This window comes from Centroberyx affinis, unplaced genomic scaffold (genome assembly GCF_046629955.1).
Source record: "Centroberyx affinis isolate AG114_WGS23_722 - 3 ecotype Tasmania unplaced genomic scaffold, CSIRO-AGI_Caff_v1 ptg002307l_1, whole genome shotgun sequence".
Lineage (NCBI taxonomy): Eukaryota > Metazoa > Chordata > Actinopteri > Beryciformes > Berycidae > Centroberyx > Centroberyx affinis.
Window position 1 is genome coordinate 187,799 of NW_027280579.1, and position 18,356 is coordinate 206,154.

The 18,356-nt window shown below is 42.6% G+C and overlaps 2 protein-coding genes across 3 annotated transcripts; one reads left to right on the plus strand and one right to left on the minus strand.

Moving 5' to 3' along the window:
• Positions 1 to 2,480: 2,480 nt before the first annotated feature.
• Positions 2,481 to 6,398, plus strand: gemin2 (gem (nuclear organelle) associated protein 2). 2 transcript variants are annotated; one of them, XM_071533015.1, is made up of 10 exons: positions 2,481 to 2,773; positions 3,470 to 3,554; positions 3,667 to 3,756; positions 3,877 to 3,936; positions 4,071 to 4,181; positions 4,389 to 4,433; positions 4,553 to 4,621; positions 5,264 to 5,374; positions 5,735 to 5,793; positions 5,975 to 6,398. In XM_071533015.1, exons 1-10 carry the CDS (start codon positions 2,652 to 2,654, stop codon positions 6,012 to 6,014), a joined length of 792 nt encoding a protein of 263 aa, XP_071389116.1. In that variant the 5' UTR covers positions 2,481 to 2,651; the 3' UTR covers positions 6,015 to 6,398. The 2 variants fall into 2 exon arrangements, with proteins under 2 accessions (XP_071389116.1, XP_071389117.1); XM_071533016.1 differs by lacking the exon at positions 4,389 to 4,433.
• Positions 6,399 to 6,826: 428 nt separating this feature from the next.
• Positions 6,827 to 14,520, minus strand: pnn (pinin, desmosome associated protein). Its single transcript, XM_071533008.1, has 9 exons — positions 14,393 to 14,520; positions 13,822 to 13,899; positions 13,186 to 13,257; positions 12,223 to 12,298; positions 11,480 to 11,574; positions 11,149 to 11,224; positions 10,343 to 10,498; positions 9,557 to 9,695; positions 6,827 to 9,135 (listed from the first exon to the last, which is right to left on the minus strand). The coding sequence occupies exons 1-9, from the start codon at positions 14,503 to 14,505 to the stop codon at positions 7,871 to 7,873; spliced, it is 2,070 nt and encodes a 689-aa protein (XP_071389109.1). The 5' UTR covers positions 14,506 to 14,520; the 3' UTR covers positions 6,827 to 7,870.
• Positions 14,521 to 18,356: the final 3,836 nt, after the last annotated feature.

The window sequence follows — 18,356 nt, forward strand, 5'->3', positions numbered from 1 at the left end:
GCAGACACTGGAGGTTCTGTAGTGGGATCTTCAGATGTTGAGGGACTTTCAGCATTGTTGTCATTGGTGTCTGGGCTGGTTTGGGTGGTTTCTGACTTCTGGTTTTGGATTCCCTGATCATCATCATCATCACTATCCAGATGGCTGGAGTCAATGGGATAGCCATTCTCATCCATACAGAAGAAATCAAATTTCTGAAGGAGGAGGGGAGATAAGGATGGGGTGAATAAATAATATTGCATTTATTTAGAAAACTGCAACTATGACAGTAACTCTTCTACAGGAAACAAAGACTACTAATCCTAGGCTTTATATACCACAGTCTTAAACAGTTAAACACAAGGAAGGACTCAGAAAGCAATTTGAAACTGTCTACTTATAAGTGGGTTCTATTTCATTTGTGAACACCCTGTATACTAACTATGTGTAAGTGTGTTTTGTTCACAGTCTGTAATCTGAAGAGCAACTGAAATCAAAGCCTGTTTACCTGTGTCTCCACTACTTTCTCTGTAGTTGCATACACCTGCTCCTCCTTTACCGCATCCTTTGGGAAATACCCAAACTGTCTGTCAATCTGAAATAAAAAAGGATACAAAGAAGACAAGAATTGTTAGGCCAAAAAATGTTACAATGAAAGCAACTGTTGTCCCATCAAAATAGCTTATAGGCTGACCGGGCTGATTTCTCACCAGAAAAACTGCACACAAGAAAACACTATATTTTAAGACGTTTGACCATATTTAACTGCAATTAACTGCTTTTATATAATGTAATTGATGACATTTTAAGACTTTTTCAGGTCCTGAATGAGCCACTGAGCCCCAAAATGTCAACTTTTCACCATGAATATTAGAATATTATAGTTTTTCACTACATACTTTTTTTTTTAAATTGCAGGGGAAAGATCTTTCAGCATTTTTCCTAAAACCCCTAATAGATACCACTAGCTACATGCTAAATCAATACCATTGATAGCTAACTCTAGCTATAGCCTACGTGGCTAGAGGTGCCTTTTTGTTTTGATCAAGAATGCCAAGCATTTTTGGTGAACTGAAGATCCACATGAGGTGCTGCAAGTAAAGGCTTGCAGCTAAATAATTAAATATTCTTCCTCCACCAAGAATTATAGTTCTTGAACAGTAGCTAAACAAAGTGCTATGTGACACAAGTAGCGGTGTGGGTGGTGATGATTTTGGGTTAGGCCGGGCATTAATATGAATTGTTTTAATTTATCATTTATTTATTTAATCATTAATATGAACTGCGGTCTCAAGTGTGTGTTTATTATATTATTGTATCGTTACTATTTAATTGAACTGGGATACAGTCACAGGTCTTTTACCAAAGCTTCCCCAGCCAATCAGAACTGAGACCCTGAACTATCTGTATTATAATCAGGATTAACTTCAGGTTCTAACTACAACCTGAGATAAAGTTCTGTTTGGGACGTGTGTTCACTATGTTCTGTATCTGAGGAGAGAGAGAGAGACACACACACACACACACACACACACACAAAAAGACAAACAGACAGGCAAAGAGAAGGACAAGAAGACTGAGACATCCAGAAATATCAGACGTACACTTCCTGCCCACAGGTCTTGTCTCTTGCCGGTGAGTTTGTGGTAAACAAAGATGGTGTCTCCTTTTCTAAAGCTCAGGAAGCGACAGTCCTTGCCACGGTGGTCCCTGATGGCCTGCACCCTGCTCATCAGGCCTACACACACACACACACACACACACACACACACACACACACACACACACACACACAATGACAGATAGAGACACAGAAAGATATTCAAGAGGTGATTAGAAATAAAATATAAAACTCATATCATCATCATCAACAACGAGTCATACTGTACACATATGTTTTACCACTTACTTTCACATTCTGAATCTCCACAGATCTTGTAGTCAGACAGCAAACCCTGATTTATGTGAGGTAAAATCACAAAAATGACGCCTGCGCTCCACAGGAATACGTGAGACTGTGAAACAGCCATTCTGGATGTTTTAACAGGAGAGCATCAAGTCAAAAATGTCCATAACGGGGGAAAAATAACTTCAGCTAGTCGTGCAGGCTAAGTGGACATTGGCTCCAAGCTGTTGCTGTCATGAAGGCTCAGTGGGAAATGAGCAGAGTGGAGATAAGATATAAGGTGAATAAGGGGATAATCATTAACATCCAAGAGTTGCTCAAATACACAACTTCACTGTCACTAGTAAAAGCGTTTCATTTTGTTTTAGAGTTTTACTTCAAAAGCAATGACTATATTTGCATTTTATTGTGAAATAAATCAACAAAAAAAGTGTCTGTGCACTGATAACTTTGGTGGCAAGGTAAAACGTGGAGATTTTTTGGACTTTGGCCTCTGGCTGAAGAGAGAACAGCAGTAGATACACATGTAGCGTTTTATTACTATGGCAACCTCCGCCGCGCACACTGACAGCGTCATCACCCCGCGTTAAAAAGCAAGATGGCCGCCTAGTTTGTTCTTTTGGCTTGCTAGCTGTGAAAAACTTGTTTTTTCGTCGCAGAAGGACTTTTTGTTGTAAGCTGGCACCTTGCTTGTACCTGTGACTTTTTGTTGTATTTAGGTTTGATAGCAATTTCTTCGTTAGTTGGTTAAAAATTGAAAAACACAATGAAATCAGACGTGGAAGAGTTGATGCCGAGGCTGCTGCCCGTTGAGGTTGGAGACGGTACAGAGGACTTGGACCTGAACGGACCTCCTAGAAACCCCCGGGAATACCTGCGGCAAGTCCAGTAAGTTCATCTCAAGAGCTCAAATGCTGGTGGAAAATTTGTAATTACGACTTCAGCACACATGGGCAATAATGAGATCTATCACTGCAGTGGAAATTTTCTGTGACACATGCCGTGACGTTTAGAGGCGGAGAGCATATTAGCCATGTCAACAACCGATGATAAAATTGTGTTTTATTGTCGTATGTTATTATTGGCACTGCTAAAAAAAATTGTGTTTTCACTCTTTTCTATATCAAAAATGTATACTGAAACAAGTTTTGGCTAACAAGAAAAACATGAATTGCACGCCCAATGTGTATTTTCTCTTAATTTTGTCGCTGGAGCATAAATTAGTTCTTTCCCGCGTCGTTTCTAAAATAATATAACAGCCAACAGAAAAAGATACTTTTGTTACAGGATGTATTTTGTTATTATTTCTGACTAAAAGCACTTAAATGCATGACAAATCCTACTTTGGAACTCGGAAGTTGGTGTTTACGAGAAGCACTTGAAGGCGGCGTGATTCTGTCCGAGTTAACGGCTCATGTCCCTGCTGCAGGCAACACTGCATCTCCATTGCCTCATGTTAACTTCCCCGTGTGTCTTCATCAGCTTCAGTCAGTCAGTCATCATCTAGGGTGCTGCAGCGACAGGTGCTTTGGTTTCACTGCTGGTCGTCAATCTGTGCAGAAACAGTGTCTTTGGTCCCATCAGGTTGGAGGCGTCATTGTGTCCAGAGGTGGTGGTGGCTCAGATCGACCCCAAGAAACTGAAAAAGAAGCAAACTGTCAACGCATCTGTGAGTCTACACATATATAAGCTATGCGTTTATGTTATCATCAGGCCAAATCTCCCAAATACTCAGTATATTCCACTAACCCTGTGAGGCTTGTCTGTCTGCTGTGTTCCAGGTGGCAGGCTGCCAGGCTGCTCCAGTGGGTTTCTCCCCCAGTCTCACATGGCAACAGCATCAAGTCAGCTGCTTCTCCGAGATCAGACAGGTAACACAGAATATAATATTTCCTGGGTCAACTTCTCCCTTTGTAGACCTGCTGGTATGATGCTTGTGTAATGTGTTTTCAGAGTCAGGCCTGCCCCATGCTCTGTGTTTTTGCTTTCAGAGCATCACCAAGCACAGGAACCACTGGAGCAGTCAGACTCTGGACGACAACGTGCTGATGGTGAGGAGACGGCATGGATGTTAAAGTTCATTCAGTCACTAGGAAATGGTCTTCATTCATTACCGTCGCGTTTGATGTTTCACCCCTGTACAACCAACCGTGTGTGTGTGTGTGTGTGTGTGTGTTTCCCCCAGCCAAAGCTGACAGACGAGGAGGGCTGGAAGAGGTTTTGTTTAGGAGAGAAGGTCTACCTGGGCACTTCGTCCTGTGACGCAGATACAGACCCAGCACTGGACTATAGCAAGGTGTGTGTGTGTGATTGTAAGAAATGGTTTAAGATAAATGTACTTATAAATTTAAATACTAACATTTGTCTGTTTGACTGGTATATTTTGCTGGTCCATACATTGCTGGTCCATACATGTCTGAAACAAAATGGGTATTTGGAAGTTGGAAAAAAAATGCTGCTTGATGTGTAAATGAGAATGATCAGGACATGTGTCTGTGTCCAGGTGGGCTTCCCTCCCTTCCTCAGCATCGTCAGCAGACTCAACCAGGTGAACAACCTTGTCATTTACCCATTCAGCTGATAATCACGTGTGTGACTTACAATGAGTACAACAGTCTGTTCTGCCCCTGTTTCTTTCTTCTCTCTCATCTCTCTCTCTGTCTCCAGGCCACGGTGTCGGTGGTGTTGGAGAGTCTGATCAGCTGGTTTGAGGAGAGAGACTTCGTTCCTCAGTTGGTGAGTTTCTTTTTCCAAGTCACTCTGCATTCTTCGGCTGGACCTGTCTCTGTTTTCTAAAAACTCTAGACGTGACGACAGAAGTTTATTTATCCCAATTTCTGCTCTGTGGCGGTGAAACCTCATTTTGCAACATCTAGCAAAATGAATGTAACTATATACAGTATACACCTGCTCTTCCTGTCTCCTCTTCTAATGAAATGTAATTCCAAATTTATGTTTGGGTAAGCTATTCAATACAATTTAACGGATATGTTTTTATTGTGTCAGTGCACATGTTCAACCTGTGATTTATCAAAATCTGCATGGCAACTAGAAGGCAGTTTGTCATTGTGGTTGACTCACATCTCATTATGCTGACTAGTATGGCCACAATATGAAAGCAGCATAAGAATTTCTGCATTTGCCAGCTAGGACTATATGGCTGCCACCTCCATGCAGTTTCCATCTAGACTCAAATTCTGGCTAGTGAGAATTTGGTGCTAGCCCAGTCTGAGAAGCACTAGCTACAGGCTAGTGGATGAGCAAAACTTCCACCCCTGAATTCAGTGTTACAATCAATGGGCAGTCTGTTCAAATTTAACAAGGCCTGCGAGTTAAATTGTTGTTTCCTGTATGTGTGTGTGTGTGTGTGTATTATAGGGCCGCTGGCTGTATGCATTGTTGGCCTGCTTGGAGAAGCCACTGTTGCCTGAAGCCCACTCCCTCATCAGACAGCTGGCCAGGAGATGTGCTCTGCTCCGCAGCACTCTGGTAGGCCTCAGTCTGTTAACTACTGCATCTTCCTGTGCTCTAGGCTGTGCTACCTACTCACTTCTTCTGTTTATTCCAAACAAACCAGAAACAAAAACACCACTCCCTGTGCACCAGAGGATTTTTCCCGTAAAGCGCTACCAGACAGCAAATGTAAAAGCTTTCATGAATTGGCTATAGATTGGATCACTACTGTGTCACATCAGTTGGTGATAGAATAACAAAAGCTGACACTTATATTAAATGTTGCAGATTATTTTAAACATTCCTTTGTCAGTGCTTGACTCTTGGTGTGGACATTTGTCAGTACTGATAATGACTGGTTTGTGTGTCTGTCCCTCTGCTTTCCTGCTTCCACAGGAGAGTCAGGAGGACGAGAGACTGTCTGCCCTCAACCTGCTCATCTGTCTTGTTGCCAGGTATCTACCACTGGTGTGACAATTGGCTCGACCATGGTCTCATTTGTTTAGGCAACACAGTTAATTTGACAGTTCTATATTGATGTTTAAAATGCTACACAACACCTTTAACCAACATGAGTTACTATCCTAAATACTGTGTGCACATAAACATGCACATTGTCTTGTGTTTGTTCTTCAGGTACTTTGAGCAGAATGACCTGGCAGACCAGCAGGAGTAAACGCTGAAGTTGGACTAACTGTATTCAGAGAGCAATATCTAGAAGACATCAAGGAAGGATATATGCTGTAGGCCCTCTGCGCTGCAACCGCTCTAGATGGAGAACTCTATCAATCCAGCCAAAATCAGCCAAGAGTAATAAAAACTTCAAGGATGTTACAGAGGGAACTGGTTCCTTTTTATAATTTGTAATGAATTTATATTTTTCAAGGATTACAGAAATTATCCGATATGATACGACCACCTGGACGGCAGCCAGAGCAGTATCTGATCCAAATGCCTGTGATATCTATTATTTTTGAATGGGGACATTGAACCATTTCTTTGTGAATTTGTTCCTTGGTTTAAAGGACCTACAAAATGAAAGATTTATCTATTAAAGTAAGATGCTGAATTTCTAAAATAACTGCTTCTGTGGATTTTGTTGGTCAATAAGTATGTGTGTGTAAAAGCTCCTACGAATGTATTCTTAGTTTTATGTAGAGGCGTCCCTCGTCTCATTAAACCATCTTGCTCAAGTGTAGTGACCAGTATAGACACTGCAGCAGTCTAAAACCATTCAAGGTAAATGACTGTAAACGAACCCAGGATGGGTCCATTGCATATTACACCAAGTTTATTACCAACAAGTTTTGTTCAAACCCACAGAACTTTATTTTAAATTCTATTCAAGTTTCCAAAGATACTAACATGACATGCAATATTACATGGAAAACTATAAAATGATGTAGAAGACAGATTTTTTCCAGTTGATGCAATGGTGCAACCATAAAAACAGCATCTTGGGATTGAATATTTCTCTCATAAGTGTTCTATAGCTTCAAGGAAGCATTGGAAAGATGTGACATTGTACAGTATACATTTATTGTACAGACATTGTAACTTTGAAGCTACTTTAGGGGAAATATATGGGGGAAAAAATCATTGTTCAAGGTTAAACAGCTTGTTGACTCAAAGAAAGACAGGGGAAGATTTCCAATTTTTCCTCACCTTTTTATTGGAGATTCTTCATTGGTACAAAAACAAAATAAAACATTTTCAAACACCAGTATAGTTGTACGACATACAATCACCCAAGTGATGAAGCAAATAGTGAAAATCTCGAAGGGGATTTACGGTGTCATCACATCGACTTAAAAACACAACTACCTCAATGACCACGTTGTTACCATAACCGCCAACCAGCCCGCAACGTTTTGATTGGGACGCAAAAGAGACAAACAAAAAAAATCCAACCCCACCATCTTTCCGTCATAGCTCCACAAAGAACTTTTTAAAAAACCAAATGTTGAGAGGAAGATGAAACATTTGACTTAAAATGATGGGACTAAAATGAACCAACAGTCCTTGGATATCCTAAGCTGGCACTGGGAAAATGAAGCCCACATCCGTCTCAAAACTACAGTTTAGAGGGAGGTCTAATTACAGACGGCCTAAGGCAAAGTCAGCCTGGGAGAAACCCTGCATTGAATGGAAGTCCAGTTTATATTTCATTCCTTCATCTGGATTCCCCAGCAGAGGGAAAAAGGTTAAGAAAAATTACTAAAGAGATTCCCATGTTAAGGGTAAATCCCCTCTTGAAAAAATGTCAACACTGAATATAATACATGTTTTCTGTCTGTCTACTGAAAATTAACGTCTGCCTCATCGTAGAGATTCCCACATCAGGGAAAATCGTCCTACGCTAAAACAACTTCGCTTGAATAAGCCTTGGTGTGAAAAAAGGTGTTTTAAGGGGAAAGCCTAGTTTAAAAAGGTTTGTCATCTCATCTGTCATTAAGAAGTGAAGGTTTATTTTCCCTCAGTGTTTTCCTGTGGTTGCCAGCTTTACTATACGGACGCAGACTGGGAACCCGATTAGCGTCTCTTGTCCTTCCTGTCTCTATCCTTATGCTCCCTATCGCTCCGGGACGACCTCCCCCTCCCTTCTTCACTCCTCCGCTTCCTCTTCTCCTTCGAGCCCTTCGAGTCCCTCCCTCCTCCGCTACTCCCGCCTCTCTTGCGGTGACTCCTCTCTCCTCCTTTCTTTCTCTCCCGGTCCCTGTCCGACGGCCTCCTCCGGCGCTTGTCGTTGTCCCGGCTGCGACTCCGGCTGCTGCTGTTGGACGAGGAGGAGGAGGAGGAGGACGAGGAAGACGAGGAGCGGCTGGATCCGGAGGAAGAGGACGAGCTTCCGCTGGACGAGGAGCCGGAGGAGGAAGAGGAGGAGCTGTTGCTACGGCTGCGGCCCTTCCTCTGCTCTTTCTCCTTCTTCCTCCCTCTCCCCGACTTGCCCTCCGCTTCCTTAGGAGCAGGGACAGCGCTGGGGGTCTCTTGGGGTTCGGGCTGAAGCTTTTGGGGTGCCGGGACCCCCGGTTTTCCTTGCGTCACCTGGTTCTCGACCTCCGACTCCTGGGGCGGCTCGGGGCCGGGGGTGGCAAACTCCTGCCCAGGCAGGGTGAGGGGTGTTTGGGGTGGTGGGGCTGGCGAGGCCCCCTGTGTCTCAGAGGGCTCCACCTCTGGTTTCCCCAGGAAGGGGGGCTGGGGCTGGTGGCTGCCATTCGGTGCATCGTGGCTGGGTACGGTTGGTTCAGAGGACTGGGTGTCGTGGGTCTTTTCCTTTTGGAGGTCTGTGGACTCCTTCATTCTCTCTGCCTCTCCCTCATCTCCCTTCATCCTCTCCTCCTGCTCTGGCCCTCCCTCCATCTCCACCTCCCCTGACCCTGGACTCACCTCCTTTTCCCCCTTCTCCCCCTCACCATCTCTGCCCTTTGCCTCCTCCTCTCCCTCCTTCCTGTCCTCACCGCCCTCCATGCTCACCTCCATCGCCTCCTCCTCTTCCTCCCTCATCCCCTCCCGCTCCTTCTCCCCCGCCTCCTGCCTCTCCTCTGCCTCATCTTTCTCTTTCTCCTTTCTAGCCCCCTCTGCTTCCCTCTCCATTTCTTCCTCTTCCTCCTCCTCTTCCTCTATCTCTGCGTCACCCCGGTTACCTGTCACCTTGACTACCTGCCCTGCTGGCTTACCCTCCGCCGACTGGTCCATCTTCGTTGCCGCATCCGGGTCGCGGTTTGGCTGTCGCCGGGGTCGGGACTCCATCTTGCTGAGGTGCTCGGCAAATGCCTCGCGCCTCTCCTCAAACACCGCTGTCCACAGACAAACACAAAAGACACACAGGTTAACACACAGACAGATAAACCATCTTTCTACCTTGCATCAACATGCGTCCTGGGTGATCGGATTGTAATCAGACAGAGCAAAAATTCTTAATATCAAGGTGTAAATATGCTCTAGACACATCCGATTTCAATGTGGATTCTGGAGACTCAATTTAATGTCCAGTCTAAATGTAATACAGCTAAATCATATCTAGACACATCATATGGCAAGAGGCACACATGGTTAAAAGTTAATTGGACACATCTACAGAAGTAGTGTGGGCTTGTGTGCTTAGCAAGGAGGGTTTTAATCCAGAAAACAAGCATAGAAAACCAAAAAGCACAAAAAAAAGTCATCTCCATAAGAAAAGAACAGGCAGGGTGTGTCCAAAAAGAAAGCGCTGCTCACCATTAAGTTTCTTGGTGGAGTCATCGAGGAGTTTCTGTGTGGCGGAGCACATCTTTCCAGGTAGGTAGAAGATATGAGGCTTGGTCTTAGTGCGGATGTATTTCACCAGATGATTATTGTGGCTCGTCCACTCCTCTTGCTGTGGAGGGAGGGATGGTGAAAAAAAAAAGGGGAAAGATAGGAGAAACAAGAAGACAGAAAGTCAGTGAGAAACCAATATTTCTGTTAGAGAACAGCTTTCCTCTCCCTCCACATCCCTTGTTTTATACTCACCACTGCTGCCATCTTAGTCCTAAAATGTTTCTTACCATTCCAGCCAATTCTACTTTCTGTAGCAGTTTTAGAAAGCTGAATTTAAAACTGCTAAAAAAAACTTTTCAGTGCTACCTGGAAGTGAAATTAAGACCAATTTCCTGGCAAAACAGCCCATTTCCAAATGACCTTAGCTTATTAATGTTCTGAAACGATTTTAACGAAATTAAGACACCAGTAAATTAATTGTGTAGTGACATGATGTCCAATTGTACAGTGGATATAATTACAGCAACACATGCTTTGTATGCTACAATCCTAAATATCACCAAATGTCAACAATCTGTCAGTGCCACTAAAATGACATTTCTCTTACTTTAAAGAATAAATTAAAGCTTGTCATTACAAGGTGAAAACATTTCAGGGGCCTGTAGATACTTTCTCCCCTCCCCTAATCTTTCATTTAATCTCTTTGCTCTCTTTTGTCTCTCTCCTGCCCAGTCATTTTGTAAACAGTGTTAAAATTCTTCTTACCAGCTGAGCCAGTTCTACTTTCTGTTCCAGTAGTCTCAGCTCAGTCTGTTTGGCCCTCCTCTCTTCAAACAGCTCCCTCCTCTCGCCCTCCACCTTCTTTCTCTCGGCCTCAGCCTGAACCTCCAGCTTCTGCTCGATCTCACAACGTCGCTTATGCTGTCGAGAAAGAGAGAGGATGAGAGAAAGAAAGAGAAAAAGAAAATGCAGAGTAAGTTTAATTGGAGTAGCGGCATCGGGCAATTGCCAGGGTGTTGTATTCATACTTGGTGTCAGCAGTTGGACTTCTACTTGTGTATTTTTGTGTGAATGTTGTAAGCTGAATGCAAACACCAAAATTCTGCACAATTTTATCAATATCACAAAAAAGGTTTTACTTGAGGCTTAAAAGTTATTCTGTTGACAAACAAATTGGGCAATAAATAGCTACAGTTTGCTCAAATTTGCTTGACAGGTGTATGATCACATAGCTAGTGAAGCCCAAACAGAGTACTAGCAGAATGTGATGTTGATGAAGTCATGCCAAACAATTAATTCCCCAGTGAAAACAGCCAGCCGATCAGGTGAAAAAGTCAATAAAAAGACAAAGACACTCAGATCTGTAGTCTGTATCGGAATATACTCAAAATTCATACATGGTCAGCAAGAAATCCTGTCAGCCATATGTGCACAGTGGTTACTTTTGACCGGGAGTGATCACTTTCACTATATAACATGGTCAAACACACCGATTTACACAATTGGTTAGTTATCCTTTTAAAAAACAGAGGTATGAGATTCAACATGGTGAGATTAGTGTGTCTCCTCACCCTCTCTGTAGCCACGTTGGACTCCTGTTTGAATTTCTGCAGGGTCCCCATCAGCAGGCCGAACATACGCCGATTCCTGAGACAAGACACACATGTACACACACAATTGCAATTATTAGGCTAGATGAGTTATGTTTAATACTCCCCCTTTTGCTCTACTGTTATTTTTTATTCAAATTTTCTTTGCCGCATCCTATTTTTATTAGCTGCTGAAACAACCCAAATGCAGCACAAGGATCATGCAAGTTAGTCTTGTGTGTTTACTCAACAGAATCAGCAGTACACATGAATCTAAATCCATCCAGCTGGCCAGTGGTTTGTGTTGACCTACCTCTGTTTGCCCTTCTCATCCATGGTCTGGTCTTGGATGAGGTCTCGGCGTGTTCTCTCCTTGGAGGTAGCTACCACAGACGACTGCAACGCCGGCTGAAGGGAGGAGACGACATGACGGACCAGAAATTAGATGGGGCAACTTTCCCACCTGGCATTAATGTGCATCTTGTATCTGGATTGTCTCTAGGCGTTATTTAGCTGGATGGCATTTACACCTGACATGAAAATGTCTCCCAGGTTTACAGACTGAAAGCAGATTTCTCTTTCTCTCAAAAAAATTAGAATGTGACAGAGGCCACTTCTCGTAATATTTACAACCCTAAGATTGACAGTATTGCTTGTTCATCATTCATGAGTATCCTGCCTATCCACTTGTGACAAGTATGTTACTATCTGAGCTGCCTGTTTGACTTGGTTTATTTCCGTCTACATTTGGCCCTATACTACTATTTGCTATATGAATTTGAAAGTGTTTGGATGGTGTGAATACTTGCATTATTTTCAGTACTCAGCAGTTGTTTTATTCTTATCTATATTCTATTCCTTGTTGCTATGACAACCCAATTTTCCCACAAGCATTAAGATTTCATCGCATATATTCAGTAAGGCCCAGATGCCATAGAAATCAACTGGATGCCCCATTTTCCCAGGCTGCTCAAACACACGGCACCACAAACACTTTTTACCCTATCATCCATCAACATTTATAGAACATCATAAACTCAGTTCCTTTCTTTCTACCTTTTTGACATCGTCATCATCCTCGGCGTCGCTGTCGTGGCGCGAGTCTCTCCTGGCCCTCTGGTCCCCAGCCAGCCTGCACGCAGCAACAAGCAGAAACATAAAACACCCACAACCAAATAACACATTTAAACATAGCAAGATAATGATCAGCACAAACACCCCAACTGGTGTTTTTATCACAGCTGTCAGGATAGGCATGCTAATTGTGGCCTCTCATCTGACAGACAAAAACCAAAGTGATTCAATTATAGCCTGGGATGTGATCAGGACAGCAGAAAAAGACGAAAAAGAAAATAAAAAATAAGTTATCTTGTTTCCTCTTATATGCAGATGGCTCTTTGCCCTGAGACTAGTGTATGGTCCTGGTTAAACTGCAAGGCATTGTTTGGATCTCCACAAAAATACCAGCAACATTTAGTCACAAGCTGATACTAAATGAATTGAAGGCTTAGGGGAATATTTCCTCATATCAGAATAAGCAACACTTTCACTTTACTAAATGAGGAACTGAAAAAAATATCTTTACAGTGGTTAGCATTTAGCACTCTTGTTGATGTTTGTGTGGCAACTGCCAAAGTGCATTCCAGTTTCACTATAACTAGTCTCACTTAAGGACCATAAAATCACATGATCAGGTGCAACCGACTGCTAGACAAACAGCAACCTGACGTGTCTAAAGTATTTTCATGGAAATTATGATTTATCGAATGGAAAATGCAAACTTTAAAGAAATATCCCCAACACCACAAAAAGGAAAGTTTTTATCAAGAAATTACATATTTCAAACGCTCAGTTAAAAAGTTGCTTGACAGTAGGATGGAAACATGAGTACTGACCCACCATTTGTAGTGGCATTGTATTTATTGGCGTTGACCGTGCCTGCTCAGTCAATCATGCTGGGAAAATATCACCCCAACTGGTGTACAATTATATTTAAAGAAGACCGGAGTGAAATCTCACCTTAGCAGGGCGCCTTCGATGTCCCTCTGCTTAGCAGGGGGGCCGCCGCTTCCAGAGTCTGAGAGACCACGCCTAGGGAAGGACAGCGGGACAAACATTAGACATGGAAAGCCAGATCGTTTCAGACACTGAAATACATGTTAGGAAACCCGATATGTGGCACTGTCTCCTGTATGGCGGGAACTTCACACCCACTCCATTCAGAAATCTGGCAAATGAAGGTTGCCTTGCTCATCGGCAAAGGTGCAGACTTTCTAGAACATGACTTAAGGTCTTTTACAAATAATTAGGAACCACTCTTCAATTTGGCATACATGTAATCAACCAAGCACAATCCTCCTCCATCCTCCCACCAAAATACACTGATATGTGGTGATGAGCAGTGTGAACCAATTCTACGGGTCGACTTGACAAGTTTATCAAATAAGTGCTGCGTGTTGGATTATATGTACCCCGAATAGAGGAGTGGCTGTCGGAAAGGTCTTGGGTCATATTTTATGAGTAGTGTACTTTTGCCGATAAGCAAGGTCATATTAAACCGCGTGAATACTTAGACTAAATTGGCGTGACTTTCACTCCATGTGAAAGCACGGCATGTATCGAAGCCCGTTCCAGTTAAGTAGACTGTGACTTTACCTGAGTAGGTTGATTCCTCTGCCTCTACCTCCTCCAGGGCCTGCCATGGGGCCGCTGAGCCGACGGAGCTGGCCCGGTCTGGAAAGACAGCAGGAAGACATGCACTATGTAACTTACCAGAAACAAATATCACTCATTCAATCTACTCACACCAGCCTTGGATATCAAAATAGTAAATATGTCCCATGCAGATTCACTAGGTGCACGACAGCATAGCATTACTAACAATATCGTGAACATATATCAAAAACACGGTAGGCCTAATGCTAGGTGCTAGCTTGCTAAATTCGACAACTTCATAGCTTCCCAGGCTGGTATAATACATTCCTGACAGTAAATTCATTTTTTTTTGTTACTAACCAATTCTATTTGTATCCATACACTATATACCAGGTTAAGCATGGAGTGCGTTCAGCTAATTCGGCTAAGCGTACAACTAAGCTAGCTAAATCATCCCATGCCGCCTGGCGGTAGCTGGCTAGCCGGCTAATGTTAGCTTATAGTCATTAGCGTGCTCGCGTATTACAACAAAGGCTAAATTAAATTTCTTAATTCTTGTGGGGCCTCGTACCTCGATTCATTAGGATCGCGTCCAGTTAATTTACGAATATTATCGTCCACATGTTTTAAGCTCTCCTTGGCTTTTTCGAGCTGGTCTTGCAAGCTCCGCACAGCCACCGCCATCTTTGCTTCCAGTGAGCGTGAGAACCGCCTGCGTCAGTGTGCCAGTATAAAACAAAAGAACTACCGGTCACAACCTTCAAAATAAAATCCATAATTGATGAACATGGCGTTGGGACATTTTTTTTAAATAAAGTAAGTAATACATGGGAAAAAAAACAACTGCTGTTGTTTCCAAAAACTCCTTTCACAGCATATTTTCATAGCTATCAAAATGGACTTCTACAAGATAATAGACATGATTCCGAGTTGTCTGACATCGGTCTTTATAATTTCTGACAGCTCTATCTTGCCATATACAATATATTACACTGTATATGTAATGTATTGTATATGGCAAGCTCAGGGCATTTGGCGGTTGCTTTTTCTAGATGACTTGGCATAAGGTAAATTAGTTCCAAATTCTACAGTCTTTAGGAACAACTGTGTCACTGCTGTGTGTTAAAAGCCAAGCCATGTTTAATCCCTTCATCAGTCATCATAAGCATGTCTCAAATGACTTTACAGAGAACGAGCCTACCCAGAGCTAATTAACCAACCACAGAGCAAAATGATGCAATACAGTTTGCAACAAAAACGAACACAAGGAAACAAAACAAGCACAGGACACAAAATAGCATGTTGAAAAGATATAAAAGGCCTACCTATTTTTTTTTTTTTAAATGCTAAATTTAAAATCGTATTTTACAAGACAATAGACATCCTATTATAGGTTTTGGTGTTTTTTTTGTTGTTGTTGTTTTTTTCAGTCAAACCATTAATATCAATGTTATCCATAAATTTACCCGTCTCTAAGGTACTCTTTCATTGGGAAATACAATGCACCAACTTAAACTGTTTTTGCATCTATTTTTCAGGGAGAGGTTCACTCCATATTTCATGCAATAACTCCACCGAATATATAATACGAATTTGTTTCTCTGTACACCCCAGCAGTTATTGTGACAAATTTCCGCATTTATTTTGAAGGCAACATCACTCAATTTCCGGTGTTATCCTTGCTAATTCTGGCAACTTCACGAACCCACAAAACTCCACGAACCACGCGAAAGCACGCCTCAGCATAGGTCTCGTTTCCCGGCTAGACGCAGGGGTTGGACAGTGGTCGAGCTAGGTTTCGGTTTCTACTAGCCCGGCCCGGATACCCCTCTGTTCAAAAGTCTGGGAACATAATGTGTCCCTGCTTATCGGCAAGCCTGAACACCTGATACATCTTGAAATAAGACATGATACGACTTGCTAGATTCTTCTGGAAAATTCGGCTTATTGATAATCCACCATGCAGCTCTTAATTTCAATATCATGTCAACTTTGTCCAAGTGGTTCAGAGCGGCCTCAATGCAAATGCGATCAATTTGCGTTTCCTTGCACCTTGAGTCGACCCATTCAAAAGTTTGGAGGAAAGCAGCTGGCCGCCGGCCATATACAAAACAAATGTAATTTAGGTGAAAAATACTATGAACGGGTGGGAAACCGTCCATAACTCTAGAAAGGTTGGTCCAATCATAAAATTTGGACAAACATGTTTAAACCACTTTAGGAAAGGCATAAAAATGTATTTAAAAATAGGCCTACAGGGGGCGCTACAATCACAACAATGTTGATCCTTCTTTCTCTATCTCTCTCTCGCTCTCTCTCTCTACACCTCTTTTCCTTCCTCCTTGCCTTCCACTGTCTCCTCGCTGCCTCCCTCCTTCCCTCCCAGTGTCTCGTGGTCCAGTGGAGCCCCCTGGTGGCCAAGGGGAGGCGGAGCGGAGTGGTGGTCCTCATTAAGACAGCGGCTCCATCTCCCCGACCTGGGAGAGATATCGCAGGGGAGGACCCCCCCCCAGGACCTTCCGGGCCCCTCGGACCTCCAGGTGTGTGTGTGTCAGAGAGAGTGTCAGTAGGCTCCAGTAGGCCAGCTAGTAATATCAAGAAGGTGTGCTAACATCCACACGGCCTGACCTGTCCTGTCCTCCTGTCCTGACCTCTGTCCCAACATCCCACTGCTTTCTTCACACAACATAGAAGAACTGAACAGGTTTTGAGGTATTCAGTTGGTTACTGTGGTCCAATGCTGGAAAATATATTAAAAAAACAACTGAACCAAAAACTGAATGAATTGTGACCCCAAAGATGAAAGTAAAGCAGTTTGCTTCCTGCTGATTCCTGCTCTTGTTATTAAAGTGGGAATCTGCCTTCAAACTGCAGCTAGGAACACTCATTTTCCCAAGTCCTGGTTTTCAGGGGAAACATTTGCATGTGGCACTGCTGGATTTCTGCTGTGTCATCGACGATTCATCACCTTCATTGTGCTACATTATCTGCACGTGTGTGTGTGTGTGTGTGTGTGTGTGTAAAATGCATCATAAGCCTGTGTGCTGCACCATATGCATTGTGATTGTGTGCAGGCTCAATGAACTGCATGCATTTCTGTACTAAATGCATTGTGACAGTGTGTGTGCTACCCTGCTGATGTGTGTGTGTATTGTGTTGAATGCATTGTGTGAGGGAGTGTATTCGAAACAGTGTTAACCATCAAGCATGAGCTACAGTGGACTATGGCTCTATGATAAATGTGTGTGACTGTGATCCAGCAATGTGTTGGAGAGCCTGTATCTCAAATATACGTGTCAACATTAAAGGGACAATCCACTCTAAAGCAGAATTCATGCACATTATTCCATGAGTCAATATTACATGATTGAGGGAAAGTTATGTCTAAACCCCACTGACTGAAACACACATATTTCACATTTTGTTATTTGCTACATTTCAAAAGTTTGCTTAAAATTCACTTTTTCTCAGTGCCTCAAAACCCATGTTAGCTGTCTTCTTTTATCCTATATATGTCTAAATTGGATCTAATAAAGCTGCAATCTCCCTCCTTGTTTAGATGCAGATGACTTCAAAAGCCAGATCAACTTCAGTCTAACAGCCTGTAAGCCTCACTAGTGTGACAGTTCAGTATTTCAGAGGCTGACACATATAGCTGTGGACATGAGACCATCTCTCTAATCAACCAGACACAACCATCAGTGTATGTAGAGTTTCAGCAGCCAATTGGATTTATTAGGGTATTTTAGAATAGAAACAGGTTTTCCCAGCCAGAGGCAAACTTTACTGGCATTTGACAAATATTTGGGGTTAATTTCACACCTTGGCAAGGTAGAATAATGGAGTTTCATTCTATTGAGATATGCACCATGCATACTCTTACAAAGTGATGCCTGGCATGAGAATAAAGCACATCAGCAACAGAAACCCGACCTGCTTACTCATTGTAAATTGCACCGTCAGCAAAATGGATAATTTCTTTTAATATTTGTAGATTTTTTTTAAATATTGACTGATGAATTTCAGGCAGCACCATTTTTCCAAAATGGATAGTTTTTGGATTGAGACAAAAATGAAAGAGTAACTAAACTGCAAAGCCAAATCAGTGTCAAGCCTGACATCTCATGGTAAAAAGCATGCTACTCAAATTGCCATCTGCATTTGGCTGATCTTTGGTGCCACCTGTTTCTCACCATTAGATGTCAGGCTTTGGGCTTTAGTTACTCTTTAAACGGGCATAAAGTAATCTAGATCCTTTATCAACCTCTATTGGTGACTAGTAGGAACTGCAACAACATTGATAGAACGTGTTTCCTCCTACACAAACCCCTGCTGATATGTTATGGTCGTCTTGTGCTGTTGATTGCTTTTCTGGCGACCATTTTGCATCCCTCATAGTAAGCATTTGGTTCTAGTCAGTTGGAGATGCAAAATGATGTGACCCAGATCGTTGTTTGACATCTCCGTGGTAACTTCAGGACAAATAGAAAAACATGCACTGGTTTCAACTTAATAGCATAATAGCCAACATCATA